General features: G+C 47.3%; 2 protein-coding genes across 7 annotated transcripts in view; one reads left to right on the top strand and one right to left on the bottom strand.

Moving 5' to 3' along the window:
• NME9 (NME/NM23 family member 9) overlaps positions 1-3,849 on the top strand; it is a 152,366-nt gene extending 148,517 nt beyond the window's left edge. Inside the window, exons 11-12 of the mRNA XM_073232249.1 lie at positions 1,011-1,147; positions 3,030-3,849. Of these exons, the coding sequence (XP_073088350.1) occupies positions 1,011-1,147; positions 3,030-3,172 (280 nt within the window). The 3' untranslated portion in view covers positions 3,173-3,849. The remainder of the gene's footprint in view (positions 1-1,010; positions 1,148-3,029) is intronic.
• Positions 3,850-5,836: 1,987 nt separating this feature from the next.
• Positions 5,837-15,005, bottom strand: part of ARMC8 (armadillo repeat containing 8) — a 108,462-nt gene continuing 99,293 nt past the window's right edge. For 4 of the 6 annotated variants that reach the window (XM_073232245.1, XM_073232247.1, XM_036991772.2 and 1 more), the window contains 3 exons: positions 14,118-14,190; positions 12,477-12,570; positions 5,837-6,976 (listed from right to left, as the gene is read on the bottom strand). In XM_073232245.1, the coding sequence (XP_073088346.1) occupies positions 6,883-6,976; positions 12,477-12,570; positions 14,118-14,190 (261 nt within the window). In that variant the 3' untranslated portion in view covers positions 5,837-6,882. Of the gene's footprint in view, positions 8,376-12,476; positions 12,571-14,117; positions 14,191-15,005 lie in introns of all 6 variants that reach the window. The other 2 variants (XR_012129477.1, XM_073232246.1) reach the window with 2 other exon arrangements.

The raw sequence follows: 15,005 nt of genomic DNA, 5'->3' as shown, positions 1-15,005 counted from the left end.
CATAGACTCCACTGCTCCCTTCCCCCCTACTCCTCACCCAGGGTGTCCTGGGGCCCCCTAGGCACACCGCACTAGGCTGCCTTGAGCTGCTCCTTGTCCCTGTTAGCCTCACAGTGCCAGTGCCAAATCTACTGTGCCTTGTCTTTGAAGCTAAGAGAGGTCCAGCCAACAAGAGAGAAATCAACAGGAGACTCAGTAACTACAGTTGTCCCCTGTAGCTGCAGGCGGCCAGGAGCATTCGTATGAGGCAGCCTGGGCTAGTGGAAGACAGCCCAGGGTTCAGATCTTAGGTTACTGTGCGCCTCGGCAAGTCCCTTCTCTGAGCCTCCGCTCTCTCATCTGTAAAAGGGGGATGTAGGCACCCATCACGAGAGGCTGCAGAGTGTTGGGGTTAAGAGCACAGACTTCAGAGTCTCTCTTCTTCCCCTTACTACCTTCATGGCCTTGGGCCATGCTGTGATCTGTCTATGCTCAATTTCCTCATCTGAAAAATGGACACTGTGATGTGACCTGCCTCCAATGTCAATGTAATGATTAAATGTGTGTGTGTGTGTGTGAAGGGCTCGGAGCAGTGCTTGACAGACAGGCAGTCCCAGCAATGTTAGGATCATTTCACGGGGTCACTGAAGGATTGACTATGCGAACCTTTGTCAGGCTCTTGGCGGTTGCCGAGCCCTGGTAGTATCAACAGAATGGCAGCTCCTGGGCTCACAGCGTGACTCTTGCGTACTTAAACTGGGGACCGTACAGTGCCCCTCCCAGGGTTGCGGTGCAAATGAAACAAGATCTTGTATGAAGTGCCTGGCAACGTGCCCAGAACATGGCCATGATGGAATACATGTCAGCTACTATTATCCTTGCTTCTCTTCTTGGCATTTCCAACAGAGAGCGAGCCAGGTCACAGAAGGGCAGGGTGCTGATTGGTAGCTGGTGACCATGTTGCCAGAAAGGAAAACATTTCTTTCTAAATGAAAACAACTTTTTCTTGTACATTTTGCTGATGTTCTCAGTCTCCGCGCTCAGTATGGCACAAAAATGCCCTTTAATGCGGTCCATGGAAGCTGGGACCGAGACGCCGCCCGCGGAGAGCTGGTGCCGCTCTTCCCTGGTTTTAAGTTCTCAGGTGGCGTTTTGCAATCCCCTCTGGGTAAGTCACCAAGGCAGGTTTGGGCATTATTAAATGTGCAGTAAGTACTGGAGGGACTGGTAATAACTAGTGATAATCAAGTCTTCAGTCTAGTAAGGTCCTGTTGGGAAAACGAGGGCCAGAGTATAACTTTAGTAGCAGTCCTGATCTGTTCTGTGTTTTCAAGAGTAACAGCATCACTTTTTAATACCTAATTACAGTTTTTGCTGCATTCTTACTTTGTAGCCATATTTTCATTGCAAAGTTACTTTGCATTTTCCTGTGGAAACCACTAAGAAATTTAACTTTCTAGATGCCTACTTCAAAGCCAGGCAAAGGCCAGATGTCCCTCCCCCACTTCCTCTGGGCTCAGCTTGCCCCAGACGAAACTTTGGGTGGGGTTGCTGAGCAGCAGTTACGCACAGGGGCCCTCTGCCTGGGATCTGCTGTGACTCTCATATTCCTTGGCCCCCATATTTTGGGAAAAGTGTGCTGGGTCATCTCCATCTCCAGATCTGGGTGAGAAACCCAAGGGGTTCCGAGTACACGTGACTTACCCCATTCACAGGCGGAAGAACTAGGCCTAGCCTGCCCTGCTCCTGCCATGGAGTTCCACATGTGAGCCTGAGGTGAGATGGAAGGGGTCAGGGGCATGAATATTGTGGGAAAAGCAAAGGATGAGAGGGTGGGATTCGTGGGAGTAGGCTGCATGCAGATCTGAAATGGTAATACCCTATGTGTGCCTCAATTTTGGGTTTTAATGAACATGTTTACCTAAGCGTTTGGTATGTTCATGGTCTCCTCAAGATCTGAATCCTACCACATGGGAATGGGTGGCCCGAGGGCAAGGTAAGAGAGGATGGGAACTGAGCCATGCTGGCTCTCATTTAATCCTTGCCACTACCCGTGCCAGCTGAGGGACAAATTGAGTGCAATGGAGTTAAGGGAGTTGAGAAATCATGTGAAGGGTGGCTCTCTGTGGGTCAGAGAGACCCAGGTTTACGTGTTCACGTGCATGTTGTGGTTCTTCAAAGCCATCCCCCTGCTGGGAAGAATGGGGGACCTACCCTCAGCGAGAGCCCCCATTTCCTTATGTCTGTGGCCATGGGATACCTTTTGGGGGTGACTGGAAACCTCCAGTGTCAGGCAGGGCAGGTCTGGGGATGGAGTACACTGGCTGCAGAATACTCATTGGAGCTACTGGCAGAGGGTTGGGAGACCCTGAGTCTTTCTGGCCTCTGGACATAATGAGCGAAGGGGACGCTTCCCTCAGGGTCTGAGCCCAGACCACACGCTGGGAGCCAGCGTGCTGGCTCCTGTGGGCGTCACTGAAGCAGCCTAGTTGGGGTTGGGGGTGGGCAGGTGTTCTGCCGCTTGTGGTGTCACACCTCCTTGGTGGTTGGGAGAAGAGCATGCTTTCAACTTACCCAGCACTCTCTCTCCTAAGGGGCAGGGGTCAAGGGCACTGGAGGCAGACAATCCTGGGTTTGAATCTTGGCTCCACTATTTACCAGCTGAATAGTCTCAGGAAAGCTACTTTGCTTATTTGGGCCTGTTTCCTCATCTGTGAAATGGAGATACTGTGTCAAGTCCCATAATATCACCTCCATGGTTACAGTTTCCTCCCAGGGCTGCGAAGGTTAAAGGGAAGAAAGGATAAAGCTCTTAGCCTGGGGCTTGACACATATTAAGTGCTCAACAGACAGTTACTCTTCTCCTAATTCTTTCATTCCTCATCACTAACACATACTAGGACCTCTTCATTGTCCCTTCCTCCCTGACCCCTGACCTCACTGTGGTGATGTAGTTAGATCTGTTTTTTCTGTTTCTGTGGCTGGTGGGAGGGGCAGAGGACGGCACAGGTCTGTGGCAGGAGACGTAGAGAACACCCGTCACTCCACAGGCCATGAGGCTGAAGGAGCACTGGGCCCCCAGAGCCGCTCCCCCCAGGACGTGGACCAAGATGGCTGTGCTGCTTTCCGGGAGCACGAGAGCCGGGTGAGGCCACGAGATGAAGTGCCAGAGCGCTCAAACCCAGGCGCGTAAGGAAACCTCCAGAACTGGAACTGACTTTTTGAGCACCAATACTTTTTGGCTTAGCTATCTTTCATGAATGATTAATAGTGTATACTTTCCTGCTTTATTACACAGTATATAGAACATATATTAGTTTCTTTTTTTTGCTATCTCTGGAATTTTACGAAACAAAGGTCTCATCTCAGGGGATACGAAGTTGCAGTGTTTCCCCATTCATAAATCTACTTTCTGGATTAATTTGAGAGCTTAATTTGGTAGTCTGAGCTTGAAAACAGTGCAATAAGACTGGATATAACACTCCCCAGCATACTGACGTGGAGAGACGTGGATCGGCTTTCAGTCTTCATGCTATGTACCCAGGCCACCCGGGCTGCTCTGTAATCCGCCCTCTGTGGCTCTCCATGAATTGGGGGATGTTCATAAAGCAATGCTTGGGGGTTACATTGGGAATCAGGGTTCATCTAATTTTCTTGGAGCACCTTTCTCCTATTTTTTTGGTTTCTGATTCTGGCTAAAGCCTAATTTTGAAACCTGAGAGCTTTTGTGGTGGAGCCAGGCTGCCTCCAGCTTTCACCAAACTGCCCGGTTGAGCTGTCTCTTTAAGGTTGTTGCCTTGAAGAGCACAGGAGGTTTCCAGTAGAAAGTAGCTATTATTTCCCCTGTCAGTGTGAACATGCACAGCTACCCCCTTACCACTTTGCTCTTTATTTGTAAGTTCACCAAGCCCAGGCACACTCTTTCCTCTCAGAGTGAGGAAAAGGCTGTGTTCTTCTACAGCCCAAGGCAAAAGTCAGAGATTGACGTCTCATATGCTGGCTTTCTCCAGAGGATTTCCTGCTTATGACTTGAAGTTCTTCAAATGGGCAGTGAGCTCCCAGAAGACTGCTCTTCATGGGCGCATTACCCTTCCTGCAGCCTGCACAATAGGGCACTGTGCTGGCACTGGGGACAGAAGGATGAGTCAGGCCGCATGCAAGTGGAGCCCGAGGCCTGGGACACTGGCGGGGGCTGTGTTTCCCATGACTGTATTACCTCTGGATGGAAACATGCATGCTTGTTAATGCTTATCGTCTGTGCAGGCCCCCATGAGAAACAGTGTACCCAGTGGAGTTCTCCCGACGGGATCTGTCCCACTCTCTGGGCCCCCACCACACCATGGGGCTGTGCTCTTCCCTTTGTGTGTGGGCCGAGGATGGGGACTCGGGTGGTCTGTGCCCACCCGAGCTGGCACAAGAGTAGCAACGAGAGCCCTACACCTGGTCTTCCATGTGACAGGCCTTGCAGCTCCTTGGGGCTACACCCAGCTAACAGCTATCTGATCTGCCCAGAAGCCAGGATGCCAAGGATCTTCCATCATTGGAGGGATGAGAGATCAGAAATGGAGTCACCAGGGCCTTTGAAATCAGGGCAGAGAGGAAGAGTAGGTGGGGGAATGAAGCCGGGTGGGGCTGATGTGTGTTGGTGTCTGTGATGATCTTTGAGCCTTCCCAGGGAGGAGTAAGGGGGGCACTGGGTGATGGCGTCAGAGTGGGAGTGATGGACACACCCTTTCTTCTCTTACATAGTAGGCACTTCTCAGAGCCCAGAAGGTTCATGGCAGAAGGAAAGGGGTAGCAAAAGCTCCTGAGAGTGGCTAAAATGTCAGCCCACTCTGAGGACAGAGCTCCTTGGTAGAGCCTCTGGGCCTGGCTTCCTACCACAGAGGAACTGCAGGATGAGGCTGCAGGATGGGCACTGCTTGGGGCAGTAAGGCCTCTTAGCTCCTGCGTGTGAGCCTGACCAGGCACAGGGCTGGCCCAGCCCCATGAGGTCAAGGGCAGCTTCTTCCTAAGGAGTGGCTCTGCATTAAGAGAGAGGAAAAGTGGCTTGGGAGCATGACTCCTGGCGGAGTTCCCTCAGTTGTCCCTGAAGCTAAGTTGTGGACCAAAGTGTCCCTCTGCTGGAAACTGCACAGGCTGTTCTGCCCAGCAATGGGGGAAAATCAGTGCGAAGGGGCAGGAACGGGGCAGCACAGTCCCTGTCCCCGGTGGCAAGGTGCTGGGACCCCTCTGTTGGCTCTCCTTCAGGATCTGGGTCAGTCTGCCTTCCCCAGGCCTCATCTGCAGGAGGGGAATTCCCTCCCTGGCCAACCACCGCACCATCCTGCCGCCACACTCTGGGTCAGGGTCCTGAGCTGTTTTTAGTGAGGCCAAAAGAAGGGAGGGGATTCTCTACATTTCAGAGATGGGGAAAGGAAGGCAGCACACAGTAAGTGCAGAGCACCGGGCGTCCTTGCCCTGGGACAGCAGCTGTTGTGCACTGTGAAGCTGGCATTTGCCAAACTCTGGGCCTGAGTCCAGAAGGTGGTGGTAATGCAGAGAGGGCATACGTCACCAGGAAGATGAGAGGACAGAGGGGATGGACACAGCACTGGGGAGGGGGTCCTGGCGTCCAGAGTGGCCGCCTGTAAAGGGACTGCTAGCCTTCGGAGGCCAGGAGGAGGGGAGTCCCCAGACTGCTGCAGGTACCACTGGAAGCCAGTTACCTTAGGGCGTTGGCCTCCAAGCGGAAATGCAGTCACTTCCAGCCTCTCATGCACCAAGAATCGCAGGTTTCAAAAGTTAGTACACATTATCTTCTAATGTTTCCTAATGTTCCAGCCATTTGGAAAACAGACTCCTTTTTAGAAGCTGCCATTTTTTTTTGGCTTTTATTAGCATGTGTTAAAATCATATTATCCAAACACTACCAGAAGAACATGTCTTGTTCTGCATAAAGTGCTTAAGGAAAAAAAAATGCAACTTATTAAACTGGACATTCTTTTCTAGTTCATCAATTTGGGGTTACAATCAGGGCACAAAAGGAGAAACAGAACGCAGTAGGAGAGCGAGCAGCTCAGCGCGGGGCTTGGGTGCAGACGCAAGACCACGTCCCCTTCCTCCCCCTTCCTCCCCCTTCCTGCTGACGGAACACTGCATCTGCGTAAAGCAGCAAACAGCTTTGTTTCAATAAATACATTTTCCTTCATTCAGATCAGAAAAGTTAGTTATAGTAAAGCACTTTTTCTTTGACCATCTGTTTATAGCCACAGGCAAGATTTATCCACAGAGTTTATGTGGGAAAGTGTTATTTCATTGGGCTTTCAGCTTTCTAATGCTACCTGGGTTTAAGATTGTCTCAGCAATTCATTATTGGTTTTTTTATATTTATCTGGTACTTTTAATACCAACTCTGTAGTGTTTTGTGTTACAAATGCTAACCAAGGGTATTTTCTCAGGACTAGAAGTGTCAATGAGTGGGCCCAAAATAAGGCTTTATTTTCAGTAAGTTAACTTTTCTTTAAACTGGCTTACTTACATTAGCACTCTAATGGCTACATAAAACCCAAGTCCCTGTTGTGACACTTTTAAATCTGTGGTGTTCTGAAAAAATAACAACTTGGAAATCTCTGTGTTTGAATCTTGGGTGGTCATGTTGAAAACAGGAAAAATTGCATTAAATACATTTAAAAAACATTCATTTGCAATCGAACATATTTAAATCTTCCAAGGAAGGTGCAGGTCGGTGACGGGTGGTTGAGATGTGGGCAGCCCCATCAGGAGTGGCTGGTGGGCTCGGGACCCTGTCAGTGGCGTGCCCTCACAGCAAGCTTCTGGGTCGCAGGCCTCACTTCCAGGCCACAGTGCCTTTGAACTTCTTTTAGCAAAGGGAAAAGGCAGGCTGGCTGTACTTTCAAACAGTCAAGAGCAACCTCTGTTGAGTTCACCTTGAAGTTGACCCAGAAGTTGGAGCAGATGCCAAGCTAAGGGTTGCGGAAGAGCTAAGCAGTACTCGCTGTAAAAAAGAAGTCATCTTCAGTCCTCCTGGGGAGAGTCTCTTTCCTTCTCTCAAACGTCAGTGCTCTGGGCTCCATGCAGGAAAGAGCTTAGCCGCATCTCTTACTAAAATTTCCATCTCATTTTATAAAAGCACACTGAATAGCAGTCCTGAGTGACTAGTTTATAACATTTGCTGAGTAAAGCTGAGAGAAAACCAGCTTTCTAAACTATCCTATTCTTTGCTTCTTTCTACAGATAGGTCTGTAGAACGTTCTTTAGTTTCACAGTGATATATGCTGTTTCAGGAAGCACAAGGTGACTGGACTGTCTCCAGGAAGTGATGACCTACTTTCATTTGAGCACAAGGTCCCATCACTGATTCTAAATCCTGCCAGATATTGCTACAGCACTGATGGGCTTTAGGGCAGCCGGGAGGGTCTCGGTGCTCAGTTCATGCTAAGTGTAGCCCACCAGAGTCATGGCTGGGCTTTCACTATCAGTAGTTACATTTTCATTTGATGTTTTAAAAAACCTACCTTGTTGCCTCACTCCACTCCACCCTGTCCATCTGACTTGGAAGCCTGAGAGCTTATAATTACGCCGAAAAGAGGCTCTGTACCTGCTGATATTGATGGCAGTAAGATGCTAGCTTACTATTTGCACAGCACCATATATTGTGCCTGGTACTCAGGCCAACTATAGCCAACCTTTTCTTTTTCTTTTTTTTCCTTTTTTTCTTTTTTTTAATAAAGAAAATCTATGTAAGTTGAGGTTCAGAAATGCATATATTTTTTACTTACAAATATTCATCTGACCAAAATTCAACATAACCTTTATGGAACACTTAACAATTGTTTTGTTCTTAAAATAACATTTCATTCAAACTGTATATAATTCAGTAAAGATTTTTTTTATACAGCAAGCAATGCTTAAACCCTGGAAAATCTGTAGAAAAGAGATTTTCACACAAAATAAGAAAAGAAAAATTTCAGGTATCCCTCACACACACGTATCCATTCATTCTCACTCACGTGCACACACTCACACACCTGTGTGCAGATACACATTCATTCTCACTCAAAAAGTGGCTGCAGCATAGGCAAAAAATTGTAGGTCCAAAGGAAAATGATTGATTGTTCTAATAAAGAGTCCAGGTAGCTCAGAAAAAAAACAAACAAAACACAATAGTCCTCTGAGGAAATTACTACCTCAAAAAATGTTCTCAAGATGAATTTGAGATCTAAGCCTACCAAATTGCTTTTGCAAAACAGCTCCCTGCAGTCCAAGGTGACTTGTGCAAATAGAAGGAATCAAATGAGGCTAGTTCCTGCACGTCCTTTAACAAGGCTGTGGGAGGCTCACAGGTGCCCAGGGCACCCTGTCACGCCAGGTACTGCTGCAGCGCCATCTTTGCCCTGAAACCACAAGGTACCTGTTAGCCATCATCTCAGAGGTGCAATGAAGGCAAAAAACCCAGGGCTCAAACATGGTAGCTGGAGAAGTCTAAAATGGCTGATGTCCCAAGGGAACGAGGTGGCTCTAGCTCGGCCTCTACACAAAGGCAGAGAGCTGAGAGCAGCAGATACTTCAGACCCATGCTGGCTACGTCCCTCTTCCTGTGGGTCCCTTAGAAGGACTGCTCTGGCCCTTACGCTGCTGCAGCCCACTGACATTCTAAGTTTTCCTTTGGTATGGCACACAGCTGCAATGGATCTGGGGCTGTTTTCTTTCTCCCACTGCCATGAAGGATTTATCTAGTGTTGTGGGACATTGGGGAGGACACTTAGGTTTCGAGGAAGCTAAGAGGAAAACAGATCCAGGGAGAAGTGTTTAGGTGCTGTTAGAAGTGTTTGGGGAGTGGGGAGGCAAAGTCTGTATGGTATAAGGCTCTCCATGGTTCAAAGGCCTCAGAACGGAGGAGAGTAGTCATACTTTGCCTCGTTCCTCTGATCATGCCCGGTGACCCTGACAGTGTGGGCTATGGGTTTTCACGGGGACTGGGGGAGAAGGCAGCTGGTTGGAAAGGAACAAATGCAAAGTGGGCAGTGACTTGATTTGATCTTTGTAAAAGGCCTTCCTTTGCGCTCTAGGACTGAGGAGGCCTCTCCTCTGCCCATCGCGAACATGGCAAATTCCTAAAGAGGCTGTAACTGTGGGAGTCAGGAAGTCATGTTTTAGCAATAGTCTCCCATTCTAAGCCACGGAAAGAAAAGGCTAAAATTCTCAGTCTACTATTACCAAAGTAGACTGGACATGGCATGCAGCAAGCTGGGCTCGGGGGCAGTTCCTCTAGTGCAGTAGTGGGTATAATCTACAGTTTTAAAAATGGTATACTATGACATATTCTTGCAATTATCTAAGACTCTATAGAGATGATAATTGCAAATAGTCCAGTCCATCAGAAGAGAAAGCTCATTCAGACTGTCTCCAAGTTACAGCCAGGTTGGGTTCTTTACAGTTATTTTCCTACAGAAACAAGTTTATGAATCTTACCACAGGCTACCCTTAATGACCATCCACCTCATCTCACAAACCCGAGGCCCACTGAGCCTGGGGTACAGAGGGCTGGTTAGCAATAGTTTCACATCTGTGAGTGTTTGAAAATCTAACTATCACAAAGCCTTAAAGACAGAAGGAACCTGAGAGATGTCCTCTTCAGGTAACAGCCTTAACTGTGTCATGATGGGAATGTCCTTTGAGGATCTTGACTGCCACTCTGTATTACTTTTTAAAATTACCAATTCAGACTCCTGGATCTTCCTACGGAGTGGCTATGTCTGACTGTATTAAACCTCAGAGACTGTGCCCTTATCTTTCTGTTACCTATTGATACTTAAGCAGGCTGTCAGATAGATGGAGGCACCTACGTAGGGTAGCTCAGACCTTGATTCTTTTAAAGTAGTTTAAATCTAAAAACTGCTGGAAACTGAGGTGTCATACAAACTTGAGCAAACAGCACCAGATTGGTCTGAGCAATATGGTCCAGGCTTCATGCTGGTGAGGCCTCCCTTAGTGGTCCAGGTCACCCCACTGAGAACTTTCAGCCCAACTATTTTCATTCTGAACAAACACGGGAAGAAACCCAGGGAACAATCGGGCTCTCAGCCAGAAGAGACGGTGGATAGAGCCTGCCATTTAAGCCAGCAGCTGTCACTGCTGTTGTGAGGTGGTGGCAAAGGTTACAGTCCTCAAGGGACAGCTCAAATCCAGCCCTCGGCATGGGGCTGGTCTGACTTGCATTTGATGGGACTCTCATCTAAGCAGTGCTTTTGGCTGCAGTTATTCGGGAAGTTGCCTTCTTTAGCCTACTGGATGTCAGGCTTCAGGGAGGCAGGGGCCCAGCCTGCTCTGTGGGCTCCCGAATCTGGCACTGCCATTCCCTCCAGGGGCAATTACCAAGTGGGTAATTAAATTTGGCCATGTGAATTACTAAGCAATTCCTACCCTTTCTTAAATGAGCAAGCTGACAGCCGTGATGCATTGTGGTGTGTCCTATGGGTGCTATGAGAGCACAGAAGGAGTCCCTGGTAAAGGCTGGGGGTTAGGGTGGAGAATGGATCAGGCAAGACCCTTTGGAGAAGAGATAATCCGACCTGAGTTTTAAAGGACATATGGTCAGGCATTCTCTTCCCTTGCTTTTGGGACATCTTATGGGCCTGGGTCTCTCTGCCTGCCTCACTGCTTGTTCCTTCTGCAACTGTGCCATTTCTCCAAATGCTGGAGGGCCCAGAGGATGGACCTTAGCCCTCCTACCTTCTCTCCTCTTAACCTCCTTAGGTAACATCATCTGGCTCTGTGGCTGTATATACCACCACACTTTATATCCTCAGCCCCACTCTCCCGAGTTCCTTCAATATTTAATAGCATCCAAAAGATGGCACAGCCAAAGAAGAACTCTTGATTCTCCCTACCCCAACCCACTTCTTGTATTCCTCATCGTCTTGGTAAATGAACATCCTATCCAGTCACTCAGGCTAAAACTCTAGGCATTGTCCTTTCCTCTCTTCAACATCCTACATCGAATCCATCAGCAAATCCTGCTGGCTCTACTTTACATTAAATCCTGAACTGGACCACTTCAATACTTCTACCACTACCACACTTGTCTCTTATCTATATGACTACAATAGCCTTTAACTGGTGTCCCTGCTTCCATTCTTGCCCTATTACAGAGGACTCTACACAGCCACCATCTTTAAAAATCCAAGATAATGGCTCTTCTACTCAAAAATCTCCAATGAAACACCGTATGAAGCTCTGAGTAAAATCTCACTATGGCCTACATGGCTCTTCACTTGCTCTGCACTGATGCCCAGAGTCCACTGCTTATCACTCTCCTCCTTTTTTCTCCAGCCCCACTGGTCTTCCTACTGTTTCTTGATCATACCAAGCTCATGCCTGCCTCAGGGCCTTGAACTCACTGTCACCTCTGCCTGGAATGCTGCTCTTCCAGACAGCTGCCTGGTAGATGCTCTCGTTTTACCTAGGTCTTTGGTCAAACATCACATCCTCAGAGGGGACTTTACTGATTAATGTGTATGAAAAGAAACTTTTACTCTTAATTCCCTCACCTTGCTTATTTTTCTGCATAGCACCTTTCATTACCTGCTGTCATAGTGTATATTCATTTGTTTACTGTCTTTTATACTAGAATGTAAGGTCCATGACAGAAAGGACTTCATCAGTTTTATTCACCATTATATCTCCAATACCTTAACAGTGCTCAGTAGAATTAGTATTAAAAAAACAACAACTGATGATTAAATGGGGATTCAGAGGAGAGGAACTTCGAGAGCAAATCACAGAGAACAGAATGTGTAAACGCATGAAGACATGATGCTTGTAAGGGGGCAGGTGTAGCACAGGGGTTGTGGGGAGGACGGTGGCTGAGAAAGGCAGAGCCAGACCACGAAGTGCTCTGCGCCATGTTCGAGAGCCTGGAGAGTGACAGTGAGCCGGCCAGTGAAGGCTGCGTCATAAGAAGTGCACACAGCTAGAAAGTACACTTTTGGCTATTTTGAGGTAGAGGGATTTCTGATTCTGACTCTTGCCTCTCCCAGTAAATGGTGAGCTCTTTGAGGACTGGGACTCCTTAGGGGTTGCTGCTAATCCCCAACAGCCAGGCCAGGCTGGCACAAGGCAAGTGCTCAGTGAGGTTTTGAGCTAATGAATATTTTTACTATTGTCCTTCCTTTCTGCTTTCTAAAAGGCCTCATGCATTTCTATTATAATAATCACAGCAATGTAAGGGAATGGCCTCTGGATCCTCTTCAGATGCCGCTAAGATGACCTGGGTTAATGTTAATTCAGAGTAAGATGAAAATCTTTGACAATTTGGTAATTGTTAGTTTATCTCTTACTCAAATGTCACACAGTTGGCTCACAGAAAACTAAAAAGGGAATCCAAGAATCTAAAAAATTTTATATTTGGCCACGTGAACTACTAAGCAATTCCTACCCATTCTTAAAAGAATCCAACATATCCCAAAGCAAGGCCCTTTTACTTTGATACTCACTTATCACAAAGGTTTGAATCTGGTGACTGACTCAGTTTATGTAGAATATCTACGATGCCCATGTCTCGTAATTTATCCTGGCGCTCTTGTGAACCTAAGAGATTAAGCGAACAGGTTACTGGAACACGATCTAGGCAGCTGGTCTCCTTGATGCACAATCGACAATCCAGAGCCCTATCTCTGGAGCTTCCCTAGTGCCCTTCACCCCACACCCCCTCCGCCCCTCTCCTCCTCCACTCTCCCCCAGCGCAGTTGGTTCCCTCATGCTTGGATTCCCCAACAGCATTCTAGCTGATCTCTCTGCCTCCTGATCCTCCTTCCTGCAGCCTATCCTGCTGCTGGGTTAATTTCCATGGATTACAGGGTCAAGGTCAGACTCTTCAGCCTGGTCCAAAGCCCTCTGCCATTGGGCCCCATTACTTCATTACTCCTTTCTGGACATACCAAGCCAGGCTTTTTGTACACCAACAGGTCTTGTTTTCCCACTTCTATTCTCTTTCACCGCCCTCTGGCCTCCCAGCATTTTTTGCTGCCTATTGGTTAGCATGTGGCAGTTCCAACTTCATATTGCTCTGCTCTATCTTCCCATTGTACCAGACCAATTAAGTCAGAAGCTCTGGAATGAGCTCCAGGCATAAGTGTTTTTTTTTTTTTAATTCCCCAGCTGATTTCAGTGCACAGCTAAGGCATCAAAAAGCTGTAGGGGAGTAGTGGGTGCTTTGAAGACAGCTTTGTTTCCCTGGCACCTGGATGGTACCTGGCCTCTAGGCCTGTACATTAAATCTAGTTTCTCCTCCTTCCACTCTGTTCTGGACACAGATGCTGAGTGGAGTAATCCTCTGGAGTATTTCCTCCCCACTGAAGAGCCAACAGTGACTCACTCATGCACTGACCTCTACACCCAGCAAACCAGAATCTCTGGGGGTAGAACCCAGAAATCTCCATTTAAAAAAGTTCCCCAAGTAATTCTTATGCAGCCAAGCCAGCACCCATTACTCTCCTACAGCTGTTTGATGCCTTAGCTGTGTACTGTAATCAGCTGGGGAATTGAAAAAAAAAGACACTTATGCCTGGAGCTCACCCCAGAGCTTCTGACTTAATTGGTCTGGTACAAAAATCTCCAGGTGACTCTAAAATGCAGTCAAGGTGGAGAACCTGTAATCAATCCATAGAGGCCTCCTTATAGATGGGCCACTTTTCCAGTCACAGCATATTTCTCATTTCTCACCAATGCACCTTCTTCTTCATTAAGCTTATCTGCCTATGGTCCTTACATGTGCTTCCTCTGCACGTAATGAAAAGCCAATCCTCCCATCCACTCTCACTTCTCTCTTTTTCAGGTGCATCTCACCATCCTCCTCCTTATCTCTCAGGGGAAGGGACTGTCAATTCTCTAGGTTCTGTGCCATCCCCATCCCCAGTAATCTGATGCAGGGGTGACCCCAAGGTGGGGGCTCAGTGTTAATTGTTCAGCAGATTTAAGCTTGTCTCATGTATTCTCATACCAAGGTGACTCTGTTGGGTGTGTGGGGCCCAGTGGATGGTGCCTCTGCCCGGGATCTCAGGGGCGCCTGCCATATTCCCTGTGTGAGACTTTCCTTCCCTTAATTTTCTTCAGAACAAATCTCACCAATCTCTTACCTTCCTCTTCATTCCATATGAGGTTTGATACACAAAACATAGCAGCAAGCTGCAGTTTGACATGTGAATGACCCTATTTAATGCAGAAAGGAAAACAAAATGGAAGAAATCTCATTTGAGATAATTTTTTGGTAATATACCACAGGCAATTCCAATAGCCTCAGACTCAAATGTCTTGAGGGGCTACAAAGTTAGCAGTAATGGATGAATGGGCTGGGCTAAAGACAACAGAGCATGGCAGTCTGGCAAACTGGGGGGTGAAAAGATGTTCACATGCCAATTTTAGAAACCCTCTGGCTGGCCAAACAAAACACCTCGAGGACCAGAGGTGCAGTTTGCAATTTATCACTCAACCCACGCACACAGAAACACTGGCATAAGACAATTCTATGCTTTCACTAAATTGGATGGATGTGCATTTGGTATTTATCTTCTCAGCTATTGATGATCTGATTCAAATCACTCTCATTTCTATAGGAACATCCCTCAAGACTTGACTTAGTCTCTATCATTAAGGAGCCTTCTAAAACACAATTCTTGCTTCTTTTTCTTAACATACTGGAAGTACAATCATTTTTGCTTAAGTTGGATCATTTATCCATTAGAGTGCTTTCTCTTAAACAAAAGAAGACCCAATAGTAAAACAATCATTTTGATCTTATTGGGTAAAAAAAAAAACTCCTTACATACTACATTTAAATAACTTAATGCATACCAGTGGCACAATATGCTCAACAGTTTCTTGGAGGCTGAGACAGACTTATCCTGCCATGTAGGACCACATCTCAGCTAGGCAGAGACAAAGAAGCGGGCATGGCTCCTTTCATTAGAATTATATGACTGGGATTCCTTTTTCCTTCTACCTGCCAAGACTTCTAAAGAGGTGTC

The sequence above is a fragment of the Manis javanica genome, chromosome 3 (genome assembly GCF_040802235.1).
Source record: "Manis javanica isolate MJ-LG chromosome 3, MJ_LKY, whole genome shotgun sequence".
Taxonomy (NCBI): Eukaryota; Metazoa; Chordata; class Mammalia; order Pholidota; family Manidae; genus Manis; species Manis javanica.
This window is presented reverse-complemented; position numbering and strand designations above follow the sequence as displayed.